This window comes from Saccostrea echinata, unplaced genomic scaffold, assembly GCF_033153115.1.
Source record: "Saccostrea echinata isolate AGI-Se365-2 ecotype Australia unplaced genomic scaffold, CSIRO_AGI_Sech_v1 ptg000016l, whole genome shotgun sequence".
Classification (NCBI taxonomy): Eukaryota; Metazoa; Mollusca; class Bivalvia; order Ostreida; family Ostreidae; genus Saccostrea; species Saccostrea echinata.
This window is the reverse complement of record NW_026889765.1, coordinates 23,512,037-23,535,568: the sequence shown is the minus strand read 5'-3', so window position 1 is coordinate 23,535,568 and position 23,532 is coordinate 23,512,037. Positions and strand designations below refer to the sequence as shown.

The 23,532-nt window shown below is 34.5% G+C and overlaps 1 protein-coding gene across 1 annotated transcript in view; it reads left to right on the top strand.

Annotated features, from left to right (window-relative positions):
* The window catches only part of LOC133188563 (transcription termination factor 2-like), a 27,431-nt gene extending 3,899 nt beyond the window's left edge, over positions 1 to 23,532 (top strand). The window contains exons 2-24 of the mRNA XM_061324037.1: positions 2,887 to 2,992; positions 3,302 to 3,385; positions 3,498 to 3,564; positions 3,819 to 4,745; positions 4,924 to 5,062; positions 6,042 to 6,206; positions 6,479 to 6,601; positions 7,637 to 7,736; positions 7,914 to 8,053; positions 8,631 to 8,750; positions 8,924 to 9,077; positions 9,341 to 9,461; positions 10,544 to 10,743; positions 10,896 to 10,960; positions 11,148 to 11,236; positions 11,798 to 11,889; positions 12,021 to 12,249; positions 12,936 to 13,088; positions 13,185 to 13,243; positions 14,000 to 14,236; positions 14,412 to 14,486; positions 19,594 to 19,677; positions 23,384 to 23,532. Coding sequence (XP_061180021.1) covers positions 2,887 to 2,992; positions 3,302 to 3,385; positions 3,498 to 3,564; positions 3,819 to 4,745; positions 4,924 to 5,062; positions 6,042 to 6,206; positions 6,479 to 6,601; positions 7,637 to 7,736; positions 7,914 to 8,053; positions 8,631 to 8,750; positions 8,924 to 9,077; positions 9,341 to 9,461; positions 10,544 to 10,743; positions 10,896 to 10,960; positions 11,148 to 11,236; positions 11,798 to 11,889; positions 12,021 to 12,249; positions 12,936 to 13,088; positions 13,185 to 13,243; positions 14,000 to 14,236; positions 14,412 to 14,486; positions 19,594 to 19,677; positions 23,384 to 23,444 — 3,590 coding nt within the window. The 3' untranslated portion in view covers positions 23,445 to 23,532. The remainder of the gene's footprint in view (positions 1 to 2,886; positions 2,993 to 3,301; positions 3,386 to 3,497; positions 3,565 to 3,818; positions 4,746 to 4,923; positions 5,063 to 6,041; positions 6,207 to 6,478; positions 6,602 to 7,636; positions 7,737 to 7,913; positions 8,054 to 8,630; positions 8,751 to 8,923; positions 9,078 to 9,340; positions 9,462 to 10,543; positions 10,744 to 10,895; positions 10,961 to 11,147; positions 11,237 to 11,797; positions 11,890 to 12,020; positions 12,250 to 12,935; positions 13,089 to 13,184; positions 13,244 to 13,999; positions 14,237 to 14,411; positions 14,487 to 19,593; positions 19,678 to 23,383) is intronic.

Below are 23,532 nucleotides of genomic sequence, written 5' to 3'. Positions count from 1 at the left end.
CGGTTAGCAAAAAATGAAAGGTTGCATCTTGTTTAGAACATTATTTTGGACATCTTTTGTTCAATATTGCTTATCAAAATATTTCCCACTTTTGAGACATAAAGCGTCAAAGATTTAGCATTCTGGCCCCTTATGGCCCTTAATTATGTAACATATGATGTGAATATCATAATATATAGTTGTAAATTGTTGAGATAAACATTTTTGCTTCAGTAATGCATTACAAAATATTGATCGTTAAAGAGTTATTGTTCAAAGACTTTCAGCCCCTCTCAGCCCCTATTGTGAGGGTCCAGCCCCTTTTTCTTCATATCTCTTTAAAGCTCTCATGATTTTGAACATCTTATGTTCAACAACTAGTCAGAAATTCTTTTTCGTTTCTGAGATATTTGCAAAAGAAGTATTTAGGGGCCGGCCCTTCAACTCCTTAATGGGGACGTTTAGCAAAAAATGAAAGGTTGCATCTTGTATAAAACATTATTTTGGACATCTTTTGTTCAATATTGCTTATCAAAATATTTCCAACTTTCGAGATATAAAGCGTCAAAGATTTAGCATTCTGGCCCCTTATGGCCCCTAATTATGTAACATATGAGATTTTTATCATAATATATAGTTGTAGATTGTTCAGATAAACATTTTTGCTTCAGTAATGTATGTCAAAATATTGACCGTTTAAGAGTTATGGATTTAAGACTTTTGGCCCCTCTTGGCCCCTAATGTGATGAGTCAGCCCTTTTTTCTTGATGTCATAAAAAAGATTTTATAATTCTACACAATTTCTGTTCAATGTGTTTTCAGAAAATATTTACAGTTTTGAAGATATGATAAAAAAAAGTCTCGAAAATTCACTCCTGATTCATGTCCTAAATTTTGACCCCTACCGAGCTTCCATACTAAGCACTTCCAGAAAATTTGAAAACTGAGGTGCACAACTAGAACATGTCCTCTATTATCCCTGAAAATTTCAGCACTCTAGCTTTTGTCATTTTTGAGTTTTTGTGTAGACAAAATGGTCACTAAAAATTCGATTAAAGGGCGATAACTCCCGACCGGAAGTGAATTTCCAAAAATTAAAGAAAATGTATTAGGTTTACATCATGATACATCATCTCTAAAAATTTCAAGTGAATCCATCAAACCATCTCTGAGAAATCGTCTGCACAAAATTTGGACAGAAAAAAATAATAATAATAATAGTGAAAAAGAAACAATAGAATAATAGAAGGGTCTTCCGTTGGAGACGGAAGACCCTAATAATAATAATAAAGGTAAAAAAGAAACCTAAGAATAATAGAAGGGTCTTCCGCTGAAGACGGAAGACCCTAAAAATCCCCCTGAGTCCTTAAGTATGTTAAACCATGTGCCATTTCTTTAAGATGAATTGTATAAACTAGATCTCCTTTTTTGAACTTCTACACAGAGACATTTAACTAATTGTATGTCTGCTACCAAATAAATGACCAGTTGTAATAAAGAAGTAGTTCTGTATCATCTACAGGTCCAGGAAAATCACTATATTTAGCTATATAGCTTAATTTACCTATATAGCTTTATTTACCTATATAATATAGCTTTATTTAGCTATTTTAGAATAAGTTTCTGTTTTATGAAAAGCAAACAAAAAGTCGCATGGAAAATATGGCTGATATTTTTTTAAAAAGGTTTGATAAAAACAACCTAGGGCATAGATAGTAAAAACATTGCCTCTTTTAAACACTTTTTAACCAAAAAATGCATCTCTATTGTTTGGATAGCTGTCCGTTACTGGAAGTGCGATGAGGCATGACTAAGTGTGATTGCCTTGCATTGTGCTGAATTATTACCAATCAATTATCTTGTTGACCAAAACTGCTTTTCTTTGTTAAAGTAGCTGCTTATTCACAGATTAACTGTTATACATAGCCCCAAAACTTTTAGATCTTTGATTGCAACTGCACAAAAGGAGAAACATTTTTAAAAGTGGGTTTTTGGTGAATTGTTTTCAGCCCATTTCAAAGTTGAAAACTAACACTGCCTCATTATGCGACTCTTTGTCTGCTTTTCATAAAACAGAAATTTACTCTGAAATAGCTAAATAAAGCTATATTATATAGGTAAATAAAGCTATATAGGTAGATCTAGCTATATAGCTAAATATAGTGATTTTCCTAGACCTGATCTAGCTGCAGAACTGTAGCCGTATGGTTTTATATTTTAGTCTTTGACCATAACGCATCAGATCCCGTAATGCAAATATTGTTTATTATCATTACAAAGTTGCGTCCTTCTCTTCCGTTGATCAAATTGTCTTCCTAAACAAGAACTGTAAAGCTCATTTGTAATTATTGGTGTATTAATTGATAGTGTCTTCTGTGTTTGTTTGAATCATAAATTAAGCACCAAAAAATCATTTTGGTTGGGCTCAGTGTTTATATACATGTATATGCATTATAAACATTTAAGGTCTCGATAAAATCCACAAACTTTTGCATGTATATACACACTTTTTCCGAGTACCTGGGTGCTCAATCAGAAAATGCCCAAGTAACCGATTATCAAATATTGACCGATTTGACATCCCTAACTATTATCATGATTATGACAAATTTTCAATAGTTTTAATTATTGTCATATGTCAAATAGAAACAAAATCTTATAGTGAAAAAAAAACTTGCATATATGTTTACTACAAAATCTACTTTATTAAAATTTTCTGCACACTAGTTGATACCATGCAGTGAGTATAAAAACACGATTTGTTTCAAGATTTACACAATTTTATGAGTTATGTGATCATAGTCTATATCATTTTCTTATTTAGGTTTTTGTTATGTTATAGTGCTATTACATGTATATGAATACATGTATATAATTTAATTAAAAACAATTCCATCTTTTTTTTAGATGAACTGTGCTTCCTAAAAACCGGATTAAAGGAAGGACCAACAAATGGTGTTAGTTTTTATATCTGCAGCCAATCAGCCACTTGTGGCTTTGTAAAGAAATCTGGGTATGTAAAATATACATGAAAAAATCGGTAAATCCAGTTTTATATTTGTGCTAAATTTGTATAGCATTAGCTAATTACGTGCTAAATTATCAGGTCAGCTTTGCAACTATACAATAAATAGTTCATATGTAAATTACAAGAAAAAAATTATCAACAGAGTTTCAGACTTTTGTGTTAACAGCAAGTGATTAGAATAGGTTGAGACCTGAATTCGGAAATGAAGCCTTGGAGGTAGAGGGAGGGGGGGGGGGGGATGTCAACTTAAGCAAATGGTCCCTTGTACTATAGCCTTGTTTATTTTCTTTTTAGACTTCAAAAACTGGAGTGTCCAAAGCATCACACAACTGTAGATCTTCAGTCCATATTCTGCTCAAAGAAAAATGATGAGAAAAGGTAACATGAAATTGGATATAGAAGAATCTATTTGTTATGTGTATAACAATTACACAGATCAGTGCAAAACAAATCTGTGAATACATATTTCAAGGGATTTTGGTATTTTCAGGCAATATTACAGGTGTTGTAAGAGAGACTCGCATGAGAACTGGTGTGGATATTTTAATCTAAGAAAGGTTTGTTAACCATAAATATCATTACCTCTGAGGTATGAATTATTTTTCATGTTCTTGTATTATGAATTTTAGACAGTGAATTCAGTATAATGTAAGAAGAACAGTTTGTTACAGAATTAAATTCCACAAATGTAGTAAATTTCAGTAACATATACATGTATACTTACAACTGGTAATGGTAAATGTTTGTTTACTTGCATACTATTGATCATGTTGATATAAAGAAAGTGATGTGATATGTTTTGTTTCTAAAGGAGTCTGGTAGACCTCTGGGAGACTATAACTACCAAGAGAGAAAGAAGTCAACTGAAAGTAAGGCAAAGGTAATGGCCTCAAGAGAAACAGAAAAGCCATCAAGAAACTCCTCAGCTAAAGTAGACTCGGACAATGTTTCTTCTTGTGTCCAGAGACGTATCTCTGAGGAGGAAACAGAAGGAGGTTTGGCTGAGGAACTGGCCAATCTAAGTATTGAAGAGGGTGTTCAGCAATCAGGAAGTGACCAGTCAGAGACTACAAAGCAGAGAGGAAATAAGTTAAAGTTGAAGAAGACAAGAGATTCAGGTGTGAGGAAAGATGAATCTGCTTTTGAAAAGTATCGTGATCTTTCATCAACCTCTGAATCTGACAGTATAGATAGCTTCGATTCTCCCTGCTCCAAAAGTAACTCTGCTTTTGGGATATCAGACTCTGAACCTAGTCCGACTAATGATGAGAAAAAGAGCCAGTCAGAACTGAAGCAAGCCAGTGAGACAAATGAAACTCCGAGCCATAAACATAAATATGAAGGAATTGGGAGGATCAAAAAGAAGAGCCCCCAGTCCATTTCACAGACTGACTCCTCCCCGGAGCTTCCATTGATACAGAGAATTAGAATGAAGTCGGGAGAACAAGTGACAGCTGGTCGTAAAAGCCCCGTAGAAATTGTCGAGTTGTCCAGTGACGATGAAGAGGAGAATCCAAAGGGTGCGGGCTCTTCCTCAAAGAGGCCAACAAGTCCACAGGACAAACAGACCAGATATGAACCCCTTCCTCATGCCGTGCCAAGGGCAAAGGAACTCAACTCAGCCAGTGAGAATCAACCAGACAAGAGTAGTGTGCCCCTGACTCCTGCCGAGGAGTGGCAGTTACAGTGTGATATAGACTCAAGGAATTCGTTACTTCTGCAATTAAATAGGCAAAAGGTACAAGTTCTAACAGATTACAGAATATTTTCTTATACTTTTAAAAAATGCTTTTTGATAAAAAATATAGAGTCAGTTTTTATAGCCATTTATAAACTGTTTAAGCAATTGTACTGTTGATTTGGAAAAAAACTTGCTACTGCTTTAATGTGGTATCTATGTTTTATAAAAATTTCAGCATGTTATAGCAACTGTCAAAATGTCAAGTTTACCAGATAAAGGGGAAAAACTCCGCAAGCAGGTGGATGATATTGAAAGAACTGTGTCAAAATTAAACAGGAGAATTGCTGATCTGAAATCAAGGTCTAAATCTAAAGGTGAGGAATCATAAACATCGACAAAGATTGGTTTAAAACTCATCACCAGGTCTGGAGTCTTATTTTGTAGGGAAAAAATTGAAGTCATACTGTTGATTTTTAAGCAAATCCAGTCTATGAATTGGCAATGCAAGCCTTTCAAAATCTGCTGATACCCAGTACTTTTTTACCCAACTTTCAGTATAAATCATGATTGTATCAGCCAAAATATTTGATGGATAAAAATTTTATAACATTGAAATAAAATCACTTCCACAAGGTACTTCCTATTTCAGACTTGTCGAAATTTTGAAATCACTGTCAGACATTTGGTCTGACAAAGTCAAATGTTCTGTCGGACCGGACGAAGGTTTGTCAGACCAGATACTTGTACCTTATTTTGACGCTGAGAAAGGAAAATAAATAACACACCAAAATGCCTTTTATTATTTTCAACAGCCTTCAATCTCACAAGTTTCTTTTCTTAGGATAGAGAGTCTTTAATAAGAGACATAAATGACAAATTTTATGTCTTTGCTGTAACTTTTTAATTGACCATCGTTCCCACGCGGACATCTTTCTGTGTTTGTGACCTTCAATTGCGCATCCCGATCCCGACTTTTTTTAAAATTTGCGTCACGCTCGATTTTTTCATTTGGACCGACGTTTTCTTAAAAGTTATCAGTCCAGACAAATTTTTACCGGCCCTGCTGACAGGACCGATGGATTTCGACAAGTCTGCTATTTTTGTAAAAGGAACCACTTGTTTCTAATCTTTTTGGAAGGCCTGGCAATGTGTATGTGGCAACAGTATCACATAATGACAAATTTACCAGTTTTGTTTTGAGTGACTTATTAAAGCAATGTCATCTTCAAGGTTCACCTTTCAGTATCACTTTGAATTTGAACTTTGACCTTTGTCAGTACCTTTTGATATGATCATACATGTACCATCTATAGTTGTTTTTGTTCCATACATGTGTGAATTCTTTTATTCCAGCTCCTGTCAGTATATTACCAAAGCCCTCAGTAACAACGGGTCAGCCCCAAGTGGTCAAGGTTGTCCCTGGAGGACAAGGTCAAACTCAAGGCCAGCCTCAGGTCATCAAAGTTTATTCAGCAGGAGCAGATGGACAGCAAAAACTCATTCATGTTGCTCAGCCAGGTCAGGGGAATGACGACCTTTGAACTCTAAAGTTTATCATAATCAGATAAAATTCTTTTGAAAAAATAAGACCAATTTTCACTAAATTTTAAGGATTTTAGGTGAAGAATGCTTCAGAAAAGATTAATAAGGAAAATAAGAATCAACAAATGAAATAATATGAGTTTGTTTTATATGCAGCATTGTTATAGATGTTTATGTAATGCATGTAGATACATGTATGCTGAAAGAAGCACATATTCATTGTATTAAATTCTTACCAGGGGCCCAAGCTGCACAGAAATCAGGACCCACCAGTAGCTATGTCCCTCACAACCCCCAGGGACTTAAACAGACCAGCATACTGCCTCATGCTACCACCATCCCCCCACATATACTGCAACAATTGTATGCAGGTAATGAGCCTTTCATGCACCATGTATCTCTACATAGAGCCACTCACAACCATTAGATACACACATTAACATTCTCTTCCAAGATTTGCAAAAATCATCTTCAAGAAGGCACTTTTTCTTTGTATCATTTGAATTTATTGTTCCCCTACAAATTCTTTGTCTGATAGTTGCTTCTGGCCTACATGTTGTATTTGAGTGACTTGAGTTAAGTACACCATTTAGGCTTCTGTTCAAATGATTAAAAAGATGTACAGAGCAATGCACAAACAATATATGCAGCAATTTTTTTTTGTTTTTTTGCAGACATCTATTATTTTTTTTTTTTTTTTTAATTCTCCATTTTTACCCTGATTTAAGAAAAAAAAACCAGCCTGTCAATCTGAATCTCCATTGAGCTTATCACTATGGTCTATGTTCTGAAAATGTGAAGCTTGAATACTATTCAGGCTAATTTGTCATATGTATGGATAATAGCTGGGTAAAATGAGCTTAGGTTTTGAAATTGTTGATAATTTCATTCAGGAAAATGGGCATAAAGTGGCCCCTTACACACCCAGTATATTTTCAATATTTTTTTTAGAATCAGGAGCTGCATCTGACATATATTTTACTCTTGAGTGACCCTGGTTAAGGACAGTGTTTAGGATGTTTCTAGCTTACTACAAGTGATATTCAAGACATGCACACAGTTCAGTTTTCAACTGAAACTTTTATTTGATGAATGCATTAGATGCTGTTCTACATGTACAATTGTACATTTTCAATCTTAATTGACTCGGAGAAAGACTTGATTGAACAATTTCCCAGCTTAACAATTTTAAAATTTACACAGTGCAAATTTTAATGATCTGGTGCATCATTCTGGATCTTTTGGTCTGTGCAATGTTTGAAATGTTCCATGTTTTGATTGTGCTAAGATTTTTCTATTTTTTAACAAATATCAAGATATTTAAAGTCTAAATTTTGACTTAAGTCTATTCTCAGTTTATGGTCTTGAGACATGGATGACAATCAGCATTTGAATTTCTATTATAGCAAACCCTCAGGCCCAGACTCTGTATGGAGGAAGGATGACTGCAGCTAGATTGAGAGAGGTAGGAAGTGTAACCAAGGAAGCCATCGAAAAATTACACAAGTGAGTTACTGAAATAGTCCACAGCTAGAAATGTAATTCTTGAGACAATGCTGCAAAAGTTGGAGTCAGTTGTAATCCTGAAATCTTTTATCAGTCACTTTGAATTTTATGAGATAGTTGAGGTAGAAAATTAATCAAGGAATGTTTACATAATGAACAGTTATCTTTTATGTACAGACAACTAGAGACCTGTCCTGATTCTAGTACAGAGGTGGAGGACCCTAAAGGGCTGAAGGTGTCACTGATGACTCACCAAAGACAGGCTCTGGCCTGGCTTACCTGGAGGGAGGGGCAGCACCCACCAGGGGGAATCCTAGGTAAGGGGTGAAAACCCACCAAATGGGGGGGCAACACCTATCGGGGGAATCCTTGGTAAGTGGTGAAAACCCTTGAAATGGGGGGGGGGGGGGTGGGCAACACCCAACAGGGGGAATCCTAGGTAAGGGGTGAAAACCCAACAAATAAGGAGGGGGACACCCACCAGGGGGAAACCTGGGCAGTTGGTGAAAACCCACCAAATAAAGGACAGGGGCAACACCCACCAGGGGGAATCCTATATGTAAATAGTGAAAACTTTCAAAATAAGGAAGACAACTCGCACTAGGTAGGGTCCTAGGTAAATTCTTAAAGCTCACCACATACAGGCACTAACTGGTTCACTTCACACAACTGCAGTGGGCTGGTTAGGGGAACCTGAGTGTATGTGAACTTTCCTCTGAAAATTATATGAACTTTCGTATTGATGATTTTAGGTTATCTTTTCGTGAGAAGATTGGTTTTTTTTATTTCAATGAACCACAAATTTCAAAATTTCAGCCAAAAAAAAAATATATGAAGATTATTTGCACAGCAAAGATATTCTTTTTGTTTGTAGATGAACACATTATTTTTCAGCTGATGACATGGGGTTGGGTAAGACCCTGACAATGATATCATTAGTGCTAAAACAGAAACAACTCAAACCAAAAGAGGAGGAAGATGATTGGTTAAACAGAGATAAACAGCTGGAAAAAGGTCAGGGGTCAAAGAGTTATTCTTTTTAAGGGGTGGTAAAATAATTTTATCAAGAAGTATGCAGATTATCTGTGTTTAAAACAGAATTTTCAATACTTTAAACCTTCAAGAAAAGAAAAAAAAACTCTCATTCTTGTACATGTATTGACATTATTTTCCTCCATATCTTTCAGTGGGAAAGAACATCATTAAGTCTAGAGCCACATTAATTATCTGTCCTGCCTCATTAATTCACCACTGGCACAAAGAAATCGAGAGAAGGGTTAAAGGGAAGAGATTGCAGGTTCTGATGTATCACGGACAGAACAGGGAAAAAGATGTACTTAGGTACATTGTAATAATGGTCTTACTCTCTTTGTACAGTAAACAATTACAGCAAATGTACTTATAATGAATTCATGCCTGTAGCAAAGTGATTTTCATTCTCTGAAGTTTAAAACTGTTTTGTGAACATAATGGATGTAGAGAATTACATTTCTAATAATTCAAAATTGTTCATCCTTTGTACTTTGCTACAATTTTTTTTACTATATTATAAAATCTGCTGTTGGATTGAAATGAAGGAGCTGTGATTAATTTGTAAATTGTAGACTTGCTGATAATGACATAGTGCTAACGACTTACACGCTTGTTGGGAAGGAGGTGGGAGCTGTTAACGTAGATGCTGATGCCCCAGCTAGAGATGGAGAAGAAGCAACAGAGCAGAAACCAGTAAATTTTTATATATATTCAAGGTCTGAGATTGGGGAGCATATGTGTACTTATACATACAGTAAAATTTGTGTTAATCAACCATCAATAATTTTGTAAAGTTAATTAGACAACGTCCAAATTGAAGATTGTTATAAAAAAAAATAAAGAAGTACCGATTTAAGGACTGACATTATATACTGGTATGTTCTGTCAGAAGTCCCAACATCTAGATTTAACAAGTTTCAGTATAACAAATTGAAATTTTCTTCTCTTTGTCAATGACTTTAACATTGACAGCAAAATCTGCACATATATGAATGAGATAAGGATGAATATTATAAAGTCAGGGCTTCTGTCAAGTCAATCATTTATAAAGAGTTTTTATAAAATACAAGCTTGTCACGAAGGTCATTCCCATTGGAGAGGGAGTTTATTTTACAGAAATGGTTTTATGACTTACATTTGTATTATTTTTGTTCTTGATTGGAAGATGATTTGTATGAATGAGATTTGCCTTTAATATAATGCATATATCCCCACTCTCCCTTTTTATTCATAATTTTTTACCCCTAAATATTTTCTACAATTAAATGCCAAAATCACCAACTTTCCACATTTTCAACCATTACAGTTCCAAAATTATTTCTAGTAACACTGGGGCAGTACAGATGTTGAGTAATAGTAAGTTATCATATAATTGTTAAGCATTTTAGTTTTATTTACAAGGATGCCCAAATGGATATGCCCAATGTCAAGACTGTAATTGACAAACAGGAGTTATGAAAATGTTTTTGGACCTCAAATTGTCAAGTTGTTGTCCCAACTTATAATATCTATGTTTTAAGGCATGACATCTGCGAGTATAATGATGAATTATTTGTTTCTGTGGTATTGGCATTGAAAGCGGTAAATCTGCTGCATAGAAGTCATATCTTACAAACAAAATGGTAGAAAACTACTGATATCTGTTTTGAATAAGCAGGTCTGTATAATGTTTAATATGCACTTAGCATGATGTTCAGGTTTGGGAGCAGGAAGGACAGACTGAACTAGACACTGAGACAGTCATGTACATTCATCAAACTTTACTCTTTTTCTAGGAGAGCACAGGGTCCAAGACAGAAGACCCGACTTTATTGCGGATTGTTTGGGAGAGAATCATTCTGGACGAGGCCCACAACATAAAGAACAGGAAGAGTTTAACTTCAATGGCTGCCTGTCGTCTGCGTGCTCAGTTCCGCTGGACCTTGACTGGTACCCCTATACAAAATGAACTGTTAGATGTCTACTCTTTACTCAGGTAGGAAGATTGTGGCTGCCACAGTTTTGTTTTATACATGTGGTGTTTAAGATAAATATTAACAGATTCTAATTTCTTTGTATGAGAGAACAGCAGGAATAATATTTATCAAACTGTTTTCAAAATAAAGTCTTGAAGTTTTAACCTTTCAGATTTTTACGATGCTCACCTTTTGATGAATATAAAGTTTGGAAAAGACAAGTGGAATCTAGCAAAGGTACATTAACATTTAATTCAAATCCAGCAAAGGTATATTTAATTCAAATCAAGTCAGTGTACGTAAAGTATAGATTTGAAAAATTATTCAGTATAGTAAATCAGTCTTTATTAACAAAAATAAGAACAACTACTGTATGCATTCATCCACACATGTATCACTAAATTGTTATGTCCTGTGGTTTCAGCTGGTGGGAATGACAGATTGAATGTTCTCATTAAGAGCTTGTTATTGCGGAGAACAAAAGATCAGATTGATAAAGCCGGAAAACCTCTGGTAAGATTGTCCTGACAGCAGGGAAAAAAATATAGAGAGAAGATGCAAAATGGTCATGATTTATTAAAACCTATACTAAATGTACATGTACAGTAAAGCCCCAATATTCCAAATGCCAAGAATCTGTATACCTTATATACAATGTATTCTTCACCTTCTGGATGAAATTTGTGGGAATCAAAATTTACATTTACTAATTTATACTGTGAAATCACTATTTTTCATGGAGATTTAATTTTCTTTCTTTTTGTGGAATGAAGACACCCACAAATTCATGTCCTACAAGAAAGGTACAATTTCAAGTATATAACAATGCAACACTTCTTCACCCATGAAAGCAAATCCCTAAAAGCATTTTTTTTTTCTTCAAACCAGAAAATTACACCCCACGAAAATATGTGATTTTACAGTATAAAAGTTACGTTTCGGATGTTTCATTACTCTGATTATCTGGATTAATGAGGCTAGACTGTATATGGAATTTTGGGATCTTCCTGAGTAGTCTTAGGAAAATATGGATATTTTATGTGTCAAACAATAAATTCAGCTTGTCTTTTTCAGGTTTCTTTACCATCAAAGTCATCCTCTGTCCATGAAATAGAACTCTCTAAAGAAGAAAAAATGGTGTATGAGAAACTGTTTTCTCAGTCCAGGTAACTGATACTACATACCCCTTTTTCAAATACATGTACAATGTAATTTGAATTTGTATCTTAAAATCACAGTTACTGTACTAAACATTATGAAGAATTCATTTTTTTTACAACGAAAACTTTATTAACAGATCTGTGATGAAAGACTACCTGAAAAGGCACGAAGACAAGGAATTAGGGAGGGACACCCGCCCCCAGCCTTCCATAAATCCATTCAGGGATCGACCAGAGGGGGAACCAGTGGGCAGTCAGAGGGGTGGACTGGCTGTAGAAGAATCGGGACGGTCCAGCGGTCAGATGATCCTGGTTATGTTGTTGAGGTTGAGACAATGTTGCTGCCATCTTAGTCTGATGAAGGAAGTAAGAATATTACCCACAATTCACCTAAGCTAGATCCAATACAGTAAAACATGCTTATAATGAAGTGACATGTATGGACGATTTTGCTTAGTTGTAAGTGTAATTCGTTATATCTGTTAAGTTTGCGATATATTTCAAAGCCATGGGTGGCTTCGCTGTAAGGGTCAATTCGCTATAAGCAGGTAATTAAATTTACTTAGCTGTAAGGTCAATTTGCTATAAGTGTGTCCGCTATAAGTAGGTAATTTTAAAAATTACTTCACCGTTAAGGGTCAAGTTTTACTGTATTTGATTATTTTTTGTTATTTTTCAAATTGACAGAAAAAAAAATTACTTTTCATTCAACATTTTTTAATACCCTGATGTTGATATACAGTAAAACTCGGTTATAAGAAAGTCACTGGGACGTCAAATTTTGTTTCCTTATTACCGAGATTCTTTATGTCCCTATATGGAACACAGTGAAAAGTCTTCTAGGGGATCTGTAAAAAGTTTCCTTATAACCGAGATTTCCTTATAAACAAGCTCTTTATTACCAAGTTTTACTGTAAAAAGTCAATCAAGGTCAATTTCTTTTTTCCCTAGTGCCCTTTGATCTTTTGATTTTGTTCTTGTAGTATATGACATGATATTCATGAGGAATCAATACAGAATTTAAAACATAACAATATTGTAATATTTTGCAGGCCTTTGATGAGGAGACTAAAGAAACAGAGGGACTAGAACTGGACATTGTTGATCAGATGAAGGACTTGATGCTAGAGACAGGGGAACCTGAAGAAAAGACCAAACTGACCAGGGATTCGCCCATATTCAACACTGCAGCCATGAGCACTAAGGTAAAACTAGAAGTCGAGGAGTCGGTTGTATCATTTTGCCGTAATTTTATTGATATTGGGGTTAATAATTTACACTTTTGTTTTTTGTTTTTTCAGCTAAAGGCTGTAATGGATAAACTCTATGAAATAAAGGAGCTACCAGACAAACAAAAAAGGTATCTATATATACCGTATATACTCGCCTATAAGTCGGTCCGCCTATAAGTCGGTTGTATTTTTTAAGCTTGTATTAGAGAGATTGACTCGCTAAAAATACCAATATTTTTATAACTCGCCTATAAGTCGGACAAAGATTTTTGGACCAAAGTTTAACTCCCAAAAAACTGACTTATAGGCGAGTATATACGGTACATATTTCTAAATTATCTTGATGAAAAATTATATGCTTAATCATAACATACAAGAAAAAAAACCATAGATGGGTGTTTCGTGTTGAGAACTGGTTGGGGGGGGGGGGGGAGGACTAGGGGAAGAGTGGTTGAGAACTATGGGAGGAGGTTGTTGGTGTGTAGATCTTTGAAGGGTTGTAGTATTTGTGATCTTTGTTTCTTGTGTTGTCAACATAAAGCCATATTGTTACTTCTGAACTAATGTACATGTACGTTATATATCTACTCCAGCATGCTAAAGGTTCACAGCGATTATACTTTTGAGTGGATGCTGAGGTATATAAGAAGTGTAAGGATATTAACTGAGGCTCTTACTTGTAGGAGTAGTTTTGTACCATATTCTACATGTTTACTCCAACATTGAAACAGTGTACAACTTTACAGATGTCTATCTTTCATTTTCAGATGAAAAATCTTACTCTACTTGTAATCATACCATAGCTGTTACTTTTCATAATGAACTGAATTGCTTATGTTGTTATTTAAAGTCATTCATGTTTCATAAGACCTTTTGTGTTTTAGTGTTGTGGTGTCTCAGTGGACAAAGATGTTAGACATTTTGGCTCATCATCTGAAGAATGCAGGAATAAAATACACCATCATCCAAGGTTCTGTATCAGCAAAGAAAAGGATGGAGGCTGTAGAGGAGTTCAACACGAATATTCATGGACCAGAGGTCATGCTGGTGTCACTCAAAGCAGGGGGTGTCGGCCTTAACCTTATTGGAGGGAATCACTTGTTTCTGATAGACCAACATTGGTAATTTCAAATTTTCTCTTACCTTTGATTGCAAAATTTAGTTTTAAAGATTCTGAAGCTTTTGAAACCATATCTGATAACCAATTGTCTTAACTAATAAAATAGGAATGCAACAAAGCAGTGTTGTGTATCATCTGATTTTTTTTCAAGCCATTGTAGTACATTGTATTTGTAGGAACCCTTCCTTGGAAGATCAGGCTTGTGACAGGATCTATAGGGTGGGTCAGACCAAGGATGTTTTTATACACAGGTGAACATCAATTCAGAGTTTTAAAAATAACACCCAGAGTTTTGTTTATTTCTTGAATGTTGGTCCTGTATTTGGGGTATTATACTGGTATATTTAATTGTATGTCTGTATACTGTTATTGTTTTGAATAAGTCCCAGAATTTGAAATGTTTTCTTGAAGCACATGTACAATGGGCTAAATTCTTAGTTTACATATTTTGTTAATAATTTAGTTAACACATTCGTTCAGATTTTTTCAGTAAATTCATAAACTGCATCAACTTTTACAAACACTGATGTTAGATGTATCAACAAACCTACTCTGTAGTTTAAATACAGTATGAGTATTGCAAAAAAGTTGTCAGCACTTAAGGAGGGATTCTTCTCGTGTTTATCATATTTAAAAATTAATGAAAGGATGACTGCACTTAACGCCGGTTTTTGGGTCTTTTTCGGTTGCTTCTGTTGCTTTTATATCTAAACCTTATTTCACTTTTGTATGTTTATGAAAGAATCCTGTCAATTTGGAACTAAATTTAAATCTTAAAATGATTTTAGACTGTGATACAATAAAATGATTCAATGTTTTTTGTCCTTACTGCTTTCCAATTATAGAGAATTTACACTTACCTGCCCTTGATTGAACATAAGATATGCATGAGAGGTGGAGCTAACATTGTAAGAATGGGTCTAAAATTAGACTTGATAAATAACAATGACTTGTTTGAAAAAAGAACGTGATCACTCTTTCCAATCTCCTCTCCATTCTGTATGGCACAAATACACTACTGACAAAGGTTTCAAAACGAAATTAATAATAGGAGCACGTCAATGTAATTAAAGCAGATTTCATATCAATGCCAGATGACTTAACGTGTTCGAACACAGTGTCCTAGTAAGCACAAAACATGCTACCTTACAAGTCACGTGACGGAATTTAGTATTCACAAAGTTACCTGGGGTAAAAAATCACGTGGTGAATTATAATATTCAACATGTCACAACCCTTGGTTACAACACAGAGAGCGAATGTAAGAAGAAGCAGTTTTTTTCTCTTTTTAACCATGAGCGCATGTTTGTCTATTAATCTCCTTTTGACACATTATTATTTATGCAAATATACAACTACTGTTAAACGTAGAACAATAGACAAACATGCGCTGACTATGCATGAAGTCAGTAAAAAAGTGGGCGTCCTCATTATCGAACGGAGATTCAAGAAATTGTGATGACCCCTGCCTTTGAAAACAGATTCGAACTTCGTAAATACACACTTTTATTAAACGTAATTACAGTAAGTTGTAGATTGGATGTTGACCATTCTTGCAATGGAAAGAAAAATGCTTGTTTTGAAAGTTTATTTTGTCGCAAATTTCGCCTGTCCTTAAGTGCAGTCATCCTTTTCACGGATTGAAGAAGACAATATCACTTAGTGATAGTATCAATTACATTCAATTGGACCGTTTATTTAAAAGGTCAAAGTCATGTCAACGTCATTATATTTTCCTTGTCATTAAGAAAAAAAAATATTGTTGCCAATCAAGTAATGCTTATTTTTTATTTAAAAGATTTAATCTTTTTCTTTTTACATAAAAAGTTGATACAACAAAAGGTCTTCCAGATGATCATATCAAAATTGAGATAAACAGTTAAACTAAATAGATTTTGGGTAACCCTAATTTCCTCTATTTTTATGCCCCACCATGAATATGGCCGGGGCATATAGTGTTTGTCATGTCCGTCTTCCGTCCTTCTGTCACACTTTGCATTTAGCTCTGTTCAAAGCTCAGTTTCAAAGAAACTATCCAAGATGCTTTTATCAAACTTCATATGCTGATAGATATTGATGAGCGCTGTGCAACTGCATCAACATTTTTTGACTTTGACCTTGACCTCACTTTTCTTAAATTAGTGTTTAGCTCAGTTTTTAAGATACCATTCAAGATAGTGTAATCAAACTTCATATGTTGATACATGTATACTGATGTAAGCTATTCAACTGCATCAACATTTTTGACCTTGACCTTTCTTTTGACCTTGACCTCACTTTTCTTAAATAAGTGTTTAGCTCAGTTTTAATGAAACCATTCAAGATATTTTTAACAAACTTCATATGCTGATACATACTGATGAGAGCTATTCAACTGCATCAAAATTTTTTGACCTAGACCTTCCTTTGACATTGACCTCACTTTTCTTAAATTAGTGTCAAACTTCATATGCTGATACATACTGATGAGAGCTATTCAACTGCATCAATATTTTTTCACCTTGACCTTTCCTTTGAACTTGACCTCACTTTTCTCAATTTGTGTTTAACTCACTTTTAAAGAAACCATTCATAATATTTTTATCAAACTTCATATGCTAATACATACTGATGTAACATTTTCAACTGCATCAACATTTTTTGACCTTGACCTTTCCTTTGACCTTAACTTCATTTATTATATAAATAGTGCACGTTTTTGAGGGTAACAGTTGAAATTGACACCCCAAGGAAAACCATTGTCAACCGACGCGTCAGCAGAGGTTGACAATGGTTTTCCGAGGGGTGTCATTTTCAACTGTTACCCTCAAAAAACGTGCACTATTTATTTTATTATACTGAATGTCTTATTGATTTCGGATGTCATAAAAAAATTCGGAGATCGTCGTTAAGTTCACGCTTAGAAAGCTTTCAAACTCCCTGCTTCTATTTTTCTCAATAAGAAAGCTTCGGAAAAGATTTACCAACCTCTTTATTGTTTGTTTGCTACTCAAAAAGTCCTTTATCATCTAAAGTTTGCACTCGCAAGGATGTTTCGTCTGTCGTTTGTTGTTTTCAAGTAAGCTACATCAGATGCAAGGTTTTATTGACGTCATTTATTCGGCTTCTTTCAAATGCTTAACCGACGTTTTGAGAATTCTACGATGAACCGTACGCGCTTGATTTGATTGCATTTGATATTTTCGTAATGTTACCTGTTGTCAAGTGTGTTGCTAACGCTGAGGGTAACATTACGGATTGTTAAATGCGTCTAAACCAATCAGATTTTAGTATTTAACATGAAAGTATAATAATTTAAATTAGTGTTTAGCTCAGTTTTAAATAAACTATTCAAAATATTTTTATCAAACTTAATATGTTGATACGTATTTATGAGAACTATTCAACTGCATCAAAAACGTTTGACCTTGAACTTTTCTGGGACCTTGACCTTCATTTTACTTAAAATGCATTTTGCTTAATTTTAAAGAAACCATTTAAGATATATTTATGTAAGCTTATGCACTTATACATAATTTGGTGAAAATTTATCATCTATATCCAACTTCTTAGATTTCACTTTCAATTTTAAAGAAACTATTCAAGATATTCTCATCAAATTTCATACACTAATACAAATTTTCATGTTGCATTACGGTGGGGCATTTATGTCCTATGGACATATTTCTAGTTCTTAATTTTTTATGGAATATGGGTTATTTTAATATGCTTTGTATATTTGAAATTTTATTATTTTTACATGTGGTAAAGTAGTCATGTAAAGGTACAAAATGATACAAAAGCCAAAAGTTTTGACCGTTTAATTAGAGAGAGAAAACAATTTTTACTGAATTTTTACTCGAATCTGTTCTTAGAATTCTTAGCTTTCAAAGGTTATAAGATTGCCATTTGTCTAGAAAATCATATTTATTTGATATATTTTAAAACTTTAGTCATTTATTATTAATTTCAGTTACTACAAAAGTTTCCTCAAGCCTTTAATTGTTTAAAAATGCCTTTTAAGTTCATTGTTCTGTAATAATTTTGAGAAGCAGAAAAGGAGATATTTTCATACGCCGCCATTCCGCCAAAAATATAGTCCCTGCTCGATTTCAAAGTCAGTTTACCATTACTATTTTAAATTGTACAAATATGAAAAAGAAAGAAAGATATGATCTTTAAAATCCTCAACATCTAAATATAAAAGACATTTAAGCAAATATACTTTAAGTATTTCATTTAGTAAGAAACCGGACACGAATCCCTCCGTAAGAAAGACTGATTTTGAATTGGAGAAAATACAAGTATAAATAGCTGAAAATTTTTTTTAGACATATATCAATGTTTTATCAAAAATAAAATTTAAGAGTGTGTGATGATTGAATTGAATAGAATATGTGAAGTCTTCTAATTTGATAGTAGAAGCATCAGACAATTGAAGGTCTACTAAATGGTTAGCCATAAAATCTATTTCAAATTTATTCTTTACAAAGGTAATGCAAAAGGTGCAACCTTATGTTAAATGCTTTTGGACATGTAATCCCTATTCTCATATTTTTATGCCCCCGGATGTCCTGTTTGTCCATTTGTCTGTTTTTCTGTCTGTCTGTTGTCAACTTTAACCTTGCCCATAACTTTTGATTGGTTGGAGCTATGACTTTCATATTTCACATGTGTATTCCTTGTGACAAGACTTTTCTTTGGGTACCATCATATTTGACCTTTTGACCTTGACCTTGGAGTTTGACCCACTTTTGCAAAATTTTTATGAGACTTTAACCTTGGCCGTAACTTCTGAACAGTTGGTGCTTGGGGTTTCACACTTCACATATGTATTCTTTGTGACAAGGCCTTCCTTTGGATACCAACCACTTTGACCCTTTGACCTTGACATAGGAGTTTGACCTACTTTTGAAAAACTTTAACCTTGGCCATAACTTTTGAATGGTTGATGCTAGGGCTTTCATACTTCACATATGTAATCCTTGTGACATCACCTTCCTTTGGATACCAACCACTTTGACCTTGACGTTTTACTTACTTTTAAAAAACTATAACCTTTGCCATAACTTTTGAACAGTTGCAGCTAGGCCTTTCAAATTTCACAGGTATATTCCTCGAGACAAGACCTTTCTTTGGGTACTAACATTTTTTATCTTTAGGCCTGGATTTTGACTTGCATTTGAGAAACTTAAACCTTCGCCATAAGCTGCCATACGGGGGCATCAGTGTTTCACAAACACATCTTGTTTTTTTAGCATCAAACATTGATTGGATGTTATGTAATGATAAAGAGGAAAAAGATTACATATTAATGAACTTTAGAAATACCGGTACTTAAGTTACTGCTGATAATTTATGTTAAACACATTCATTCAGATTCTTGTGTAAAGACACTATTGAAGAAAGGATTGTTGCACTTCAGCAGAAAAAACAAGACCTGGCAAAGAGTGTCTTGACTGGGTATGTATTTATAATTCACTTGTCATTTAAAAAAGTCTTGTTTGGAAACAAAAAAGTTTAATCTCACATGCTGAGTTGTCTCATATACAGTCAAACCTTATATCTCAAACTCGATGTGACCAAGAAAAAATTTCAAGATATCTGAGGATTAATTCAAGATATTGAATAAAATACATAGAAAATGGTAAGTTGGGATTTCCAACTCACTTTGACATGCCCATGGTATTCGAAATATCATTGTCTGAGATACTGAGGTTCAACTGTGTCTAGTTGAACTTTGGTATCTCAAACATAAATATCTCAAATACCACAGATTAAACACCCAATTTTACGTTAACGCCCCCAAAATTTTCCTAATTTGATTAACAAGAGGCCCAAGGGCCACATTGCTCACCTGAGCACTGTGGCTAGAAAAAAAGGAAAAATCAGTTTAGTATTGAAAAGCTTAAATGCATAAGTGGTCCCAACCTACCCCTAAAAAGGGAATTGGGGGGGGGGGTCATGATTTGAACAAACTTGAATCTACACTATCTGAGGATGCTTCCATATAAATATAGATGCTTCCAAATAAATATGACCAATCATAGCTTTGCTGTTCTTGAGAAGATGATTTTTGAAGACTTTTCCTATGTACACCTATGTTAAACATTGATCGTCCATTTTGGCCCCACCCTATCCCTGGGGGTCATGATTTGAACAAACTTGAATCTACACCACCTGAGGATGCTTCCATATAAATATGACCAATCATAGCTTTGCTGTTCTTGAGAAGAAGATTTTTCCTATATATCCCTATGTAAAACTTTGATTGTCCATTGTGGCCCCACCCTACCCCCGGGGGTCATGATTTGTACAAACTTGAATCTACACCACCTGAGGATGCTTCCATATAAATATGACCAATCATAGCTTTGCTGTTCTTGAGAAGAAGATTTTTCCTATATATCCCTATGTAAAACTTTGATTGTCCATTGTGGCCCCACCCTACCCCCGGGGGTCATGATTTGTACAAACTTGAATCTACACCACCTGAGGATGCTTCCAAATAAATATGACCAATCATAGCTTTGCTGTTCTTGAGAAGAAGATTTTTGAAGATTTTTCCTATGTACACCTATGTTAAACATTGATCGTCCATTTTGGCCCTACCCTACCCCTGGGGGTCATGATTTGAACAAATTGAATCTACACCACCTGAGGATGCTTCCATATAAATATGACCAATCATAGCTTTGCTGTTCTTGAGAAGAAGATTTTTGAAGATTTTTCCTGTATATTCCTATGTAAAAATTTGATCGTCCAATGTGGTCCCACCCTACCCCCAGGGGTCATGATTTGTATAAACTTGAATCTACACCACCTGAGGATGCTTCCATATAAATATGACCAATCATAGCTTTGCTGTTCTTGAGAAGATGATTTTTGAAGATTTTTCCTATGTACACCTATGTTAAACACTGATCGTCCATTTTGGCCCCACCCTATCCCTGGGGGTCATGATTTGAACAAACTTGAATCTACACCACCTGAGGATGCTTTCATATTAATATGACCAATCATAGCTTTGCTGTTCTTGAGAAGAAGATTTTTAAAGACTTTTCCTATATATTCCTATGTAAAACTTTGATCGTCCATTGTGGCCCCACCCTACCCCTGGTGGTCATGATTTGTACAAATTTGAATCTACACCACCTGAGGATGCTTTCATATAAATATGACCGATCATAGCTTTGCTGTTCTTGAGAGGAAGTTTTTTGAAGATTTTTCCTATATATTCCTATGTAAAACTTTGATCGTCCATTGTGGCCCCACCCTATCCCCGGGGGTCATGATTTGAACAAACTTGAATCTACACTACCTAACAATAATTCCACATGAGTTTCATCTTTCCTGGCCCACTGGTTCTTGAGAAGAAGATTTTTCAATAATGCCATTAATTTTTTGCTATTTCGTAATTATCTCCCCTTGGAGGAGGGTGTGGCCCTTCATTTGAACAAACTTGAAACCCCTTCACCCAAGGATACTTTGTGCCAAGTTTGATTGAAATTGGCCCAGTAGTTTTGGAGAAGAAGATGAAAATGTGAAAAGTTTACGACAACAACGACGCCGACGCCGCCGACGCCGACAGACAACGGACAAATTTTGATCAGAAAAGCTCACTTGAGCCTTCGGCTCAGGTGAGCTAAAAAAAACAATAGCTACTGATCTGATTGACAGACCAGCTACCTGACAGTTTGGAAACAATTACCTGGCCAAGCATAAAACGCTGTCATGTACCGCATGAATAGTCACTTTCGCTTTGTATGTATACACTATGATAAAAAATTCAAATCGCTATAATATTGTTTGGTAATTATATATCAAAATATACCTGAGAGTAGATAATTAAGCATTAATTTTTCAATCCCCATTGTTGTTTGGTACTTGTAAGTGATATGAGGTCCAAGACACTCTACTGACTGTAGAACTTTCCGAAGAAAAACTATAGCGAATATTCGAAGTTTTGTTTTAAATTGCAATTTGGAAGCGTTGTTCTATTTTTAGCAAAAATTGTTATTAAAGACAAACAGATTATAAAATACAAATCAATCTACACCATTCGATAGAAGAATGTCACAATCATTGTTCGAATTTCCTCTAACGCATATATTCGTACATTGAAAAGGGTGAAGATAACAAACAGTGATCGATCTTTTAAAAAAAGTCTACAAACAATACAAATCTATGAACTCGGACCCTGGAAATTGTAGTGGTGAATACTTTGGACATGATTGTTGGCCAGAAAAATAATATTCTGGTTGTGGTACATGTCGGATTATAATGTCACACGATAAATGAAATCTCTTTATTTCAATATTTACACTTATTGAATAATGATTTCTTTTACTGACGATGAAAAATTATTGATATGATTGCTTTGTAGTTTTCACTCGTGATTTTATTTTTATTTCACTTTTTTCTTAAAAAAAAGATATTTCTTTATAATTTTTTTTTTCCTTCAAAAGATATCGATGAACCAATTTTATTTTATATTTAAATATAAAAATTATTTACAAAAGTTTCTCTCAAAATTAGACGAAAAGGCGTAATGTTGATCCTGATTACCAAAGACAGACTTCCTGTGTACTACAGTGTGTATAGGGATTTTTGACATCTTGAGTATTGGGGCTCTCCAAGTAAATAACACCAGTACAACTAAGACCACTCCCTCTCCCCGGGTAACCGAATGGTAAAAAAAATTGGGTCTTTAAGTCAAAGTGAGTTTGAAGTCCCAAGCACTTTTTCTTCAATATTGTATGTTAACCTCAAATATCTCAACCCCTTGGATATCTCAAAGTTTTTTCTAGGTCTTATTGAGTTTGAGATAATGAGGTTTGACTATATATATTGTGTAATGTATGAGCTGAACATATTAGGTAATTTCTTAGAGCACCTTGTCTGCAGTGTTATGTTACACAAATTTAAAATCACCAAAAGATGAACTCTCTTGAATGTACTGTATCTGAAATGACTACATAAGCACTAAAAAAAAAAAACAACTAAATCTACATAAACAAGATCCTTAGATGTTGAATTCAGTTCACATTGTATTGTTAATACTAATATGATCACATTTTGTCATACATCTGATCTTGATGAACAGGTGTATTAGACCTAACCTAAGTGTCATTTTTTATTTCATTCTTGTGAATTTTTTTTTTCACAGGTCCGGAGGAGTGAGTTCCCGTTTGACCCTAGATGACCTCAGAATGCTGTTCGGAGTTTGATTTTAATCAGTGGACTTGATAGAAATGATAATTTTAGCTGATTTTTTACAATATTTATTACACAGAGCTATACCAAGGGTATATAATA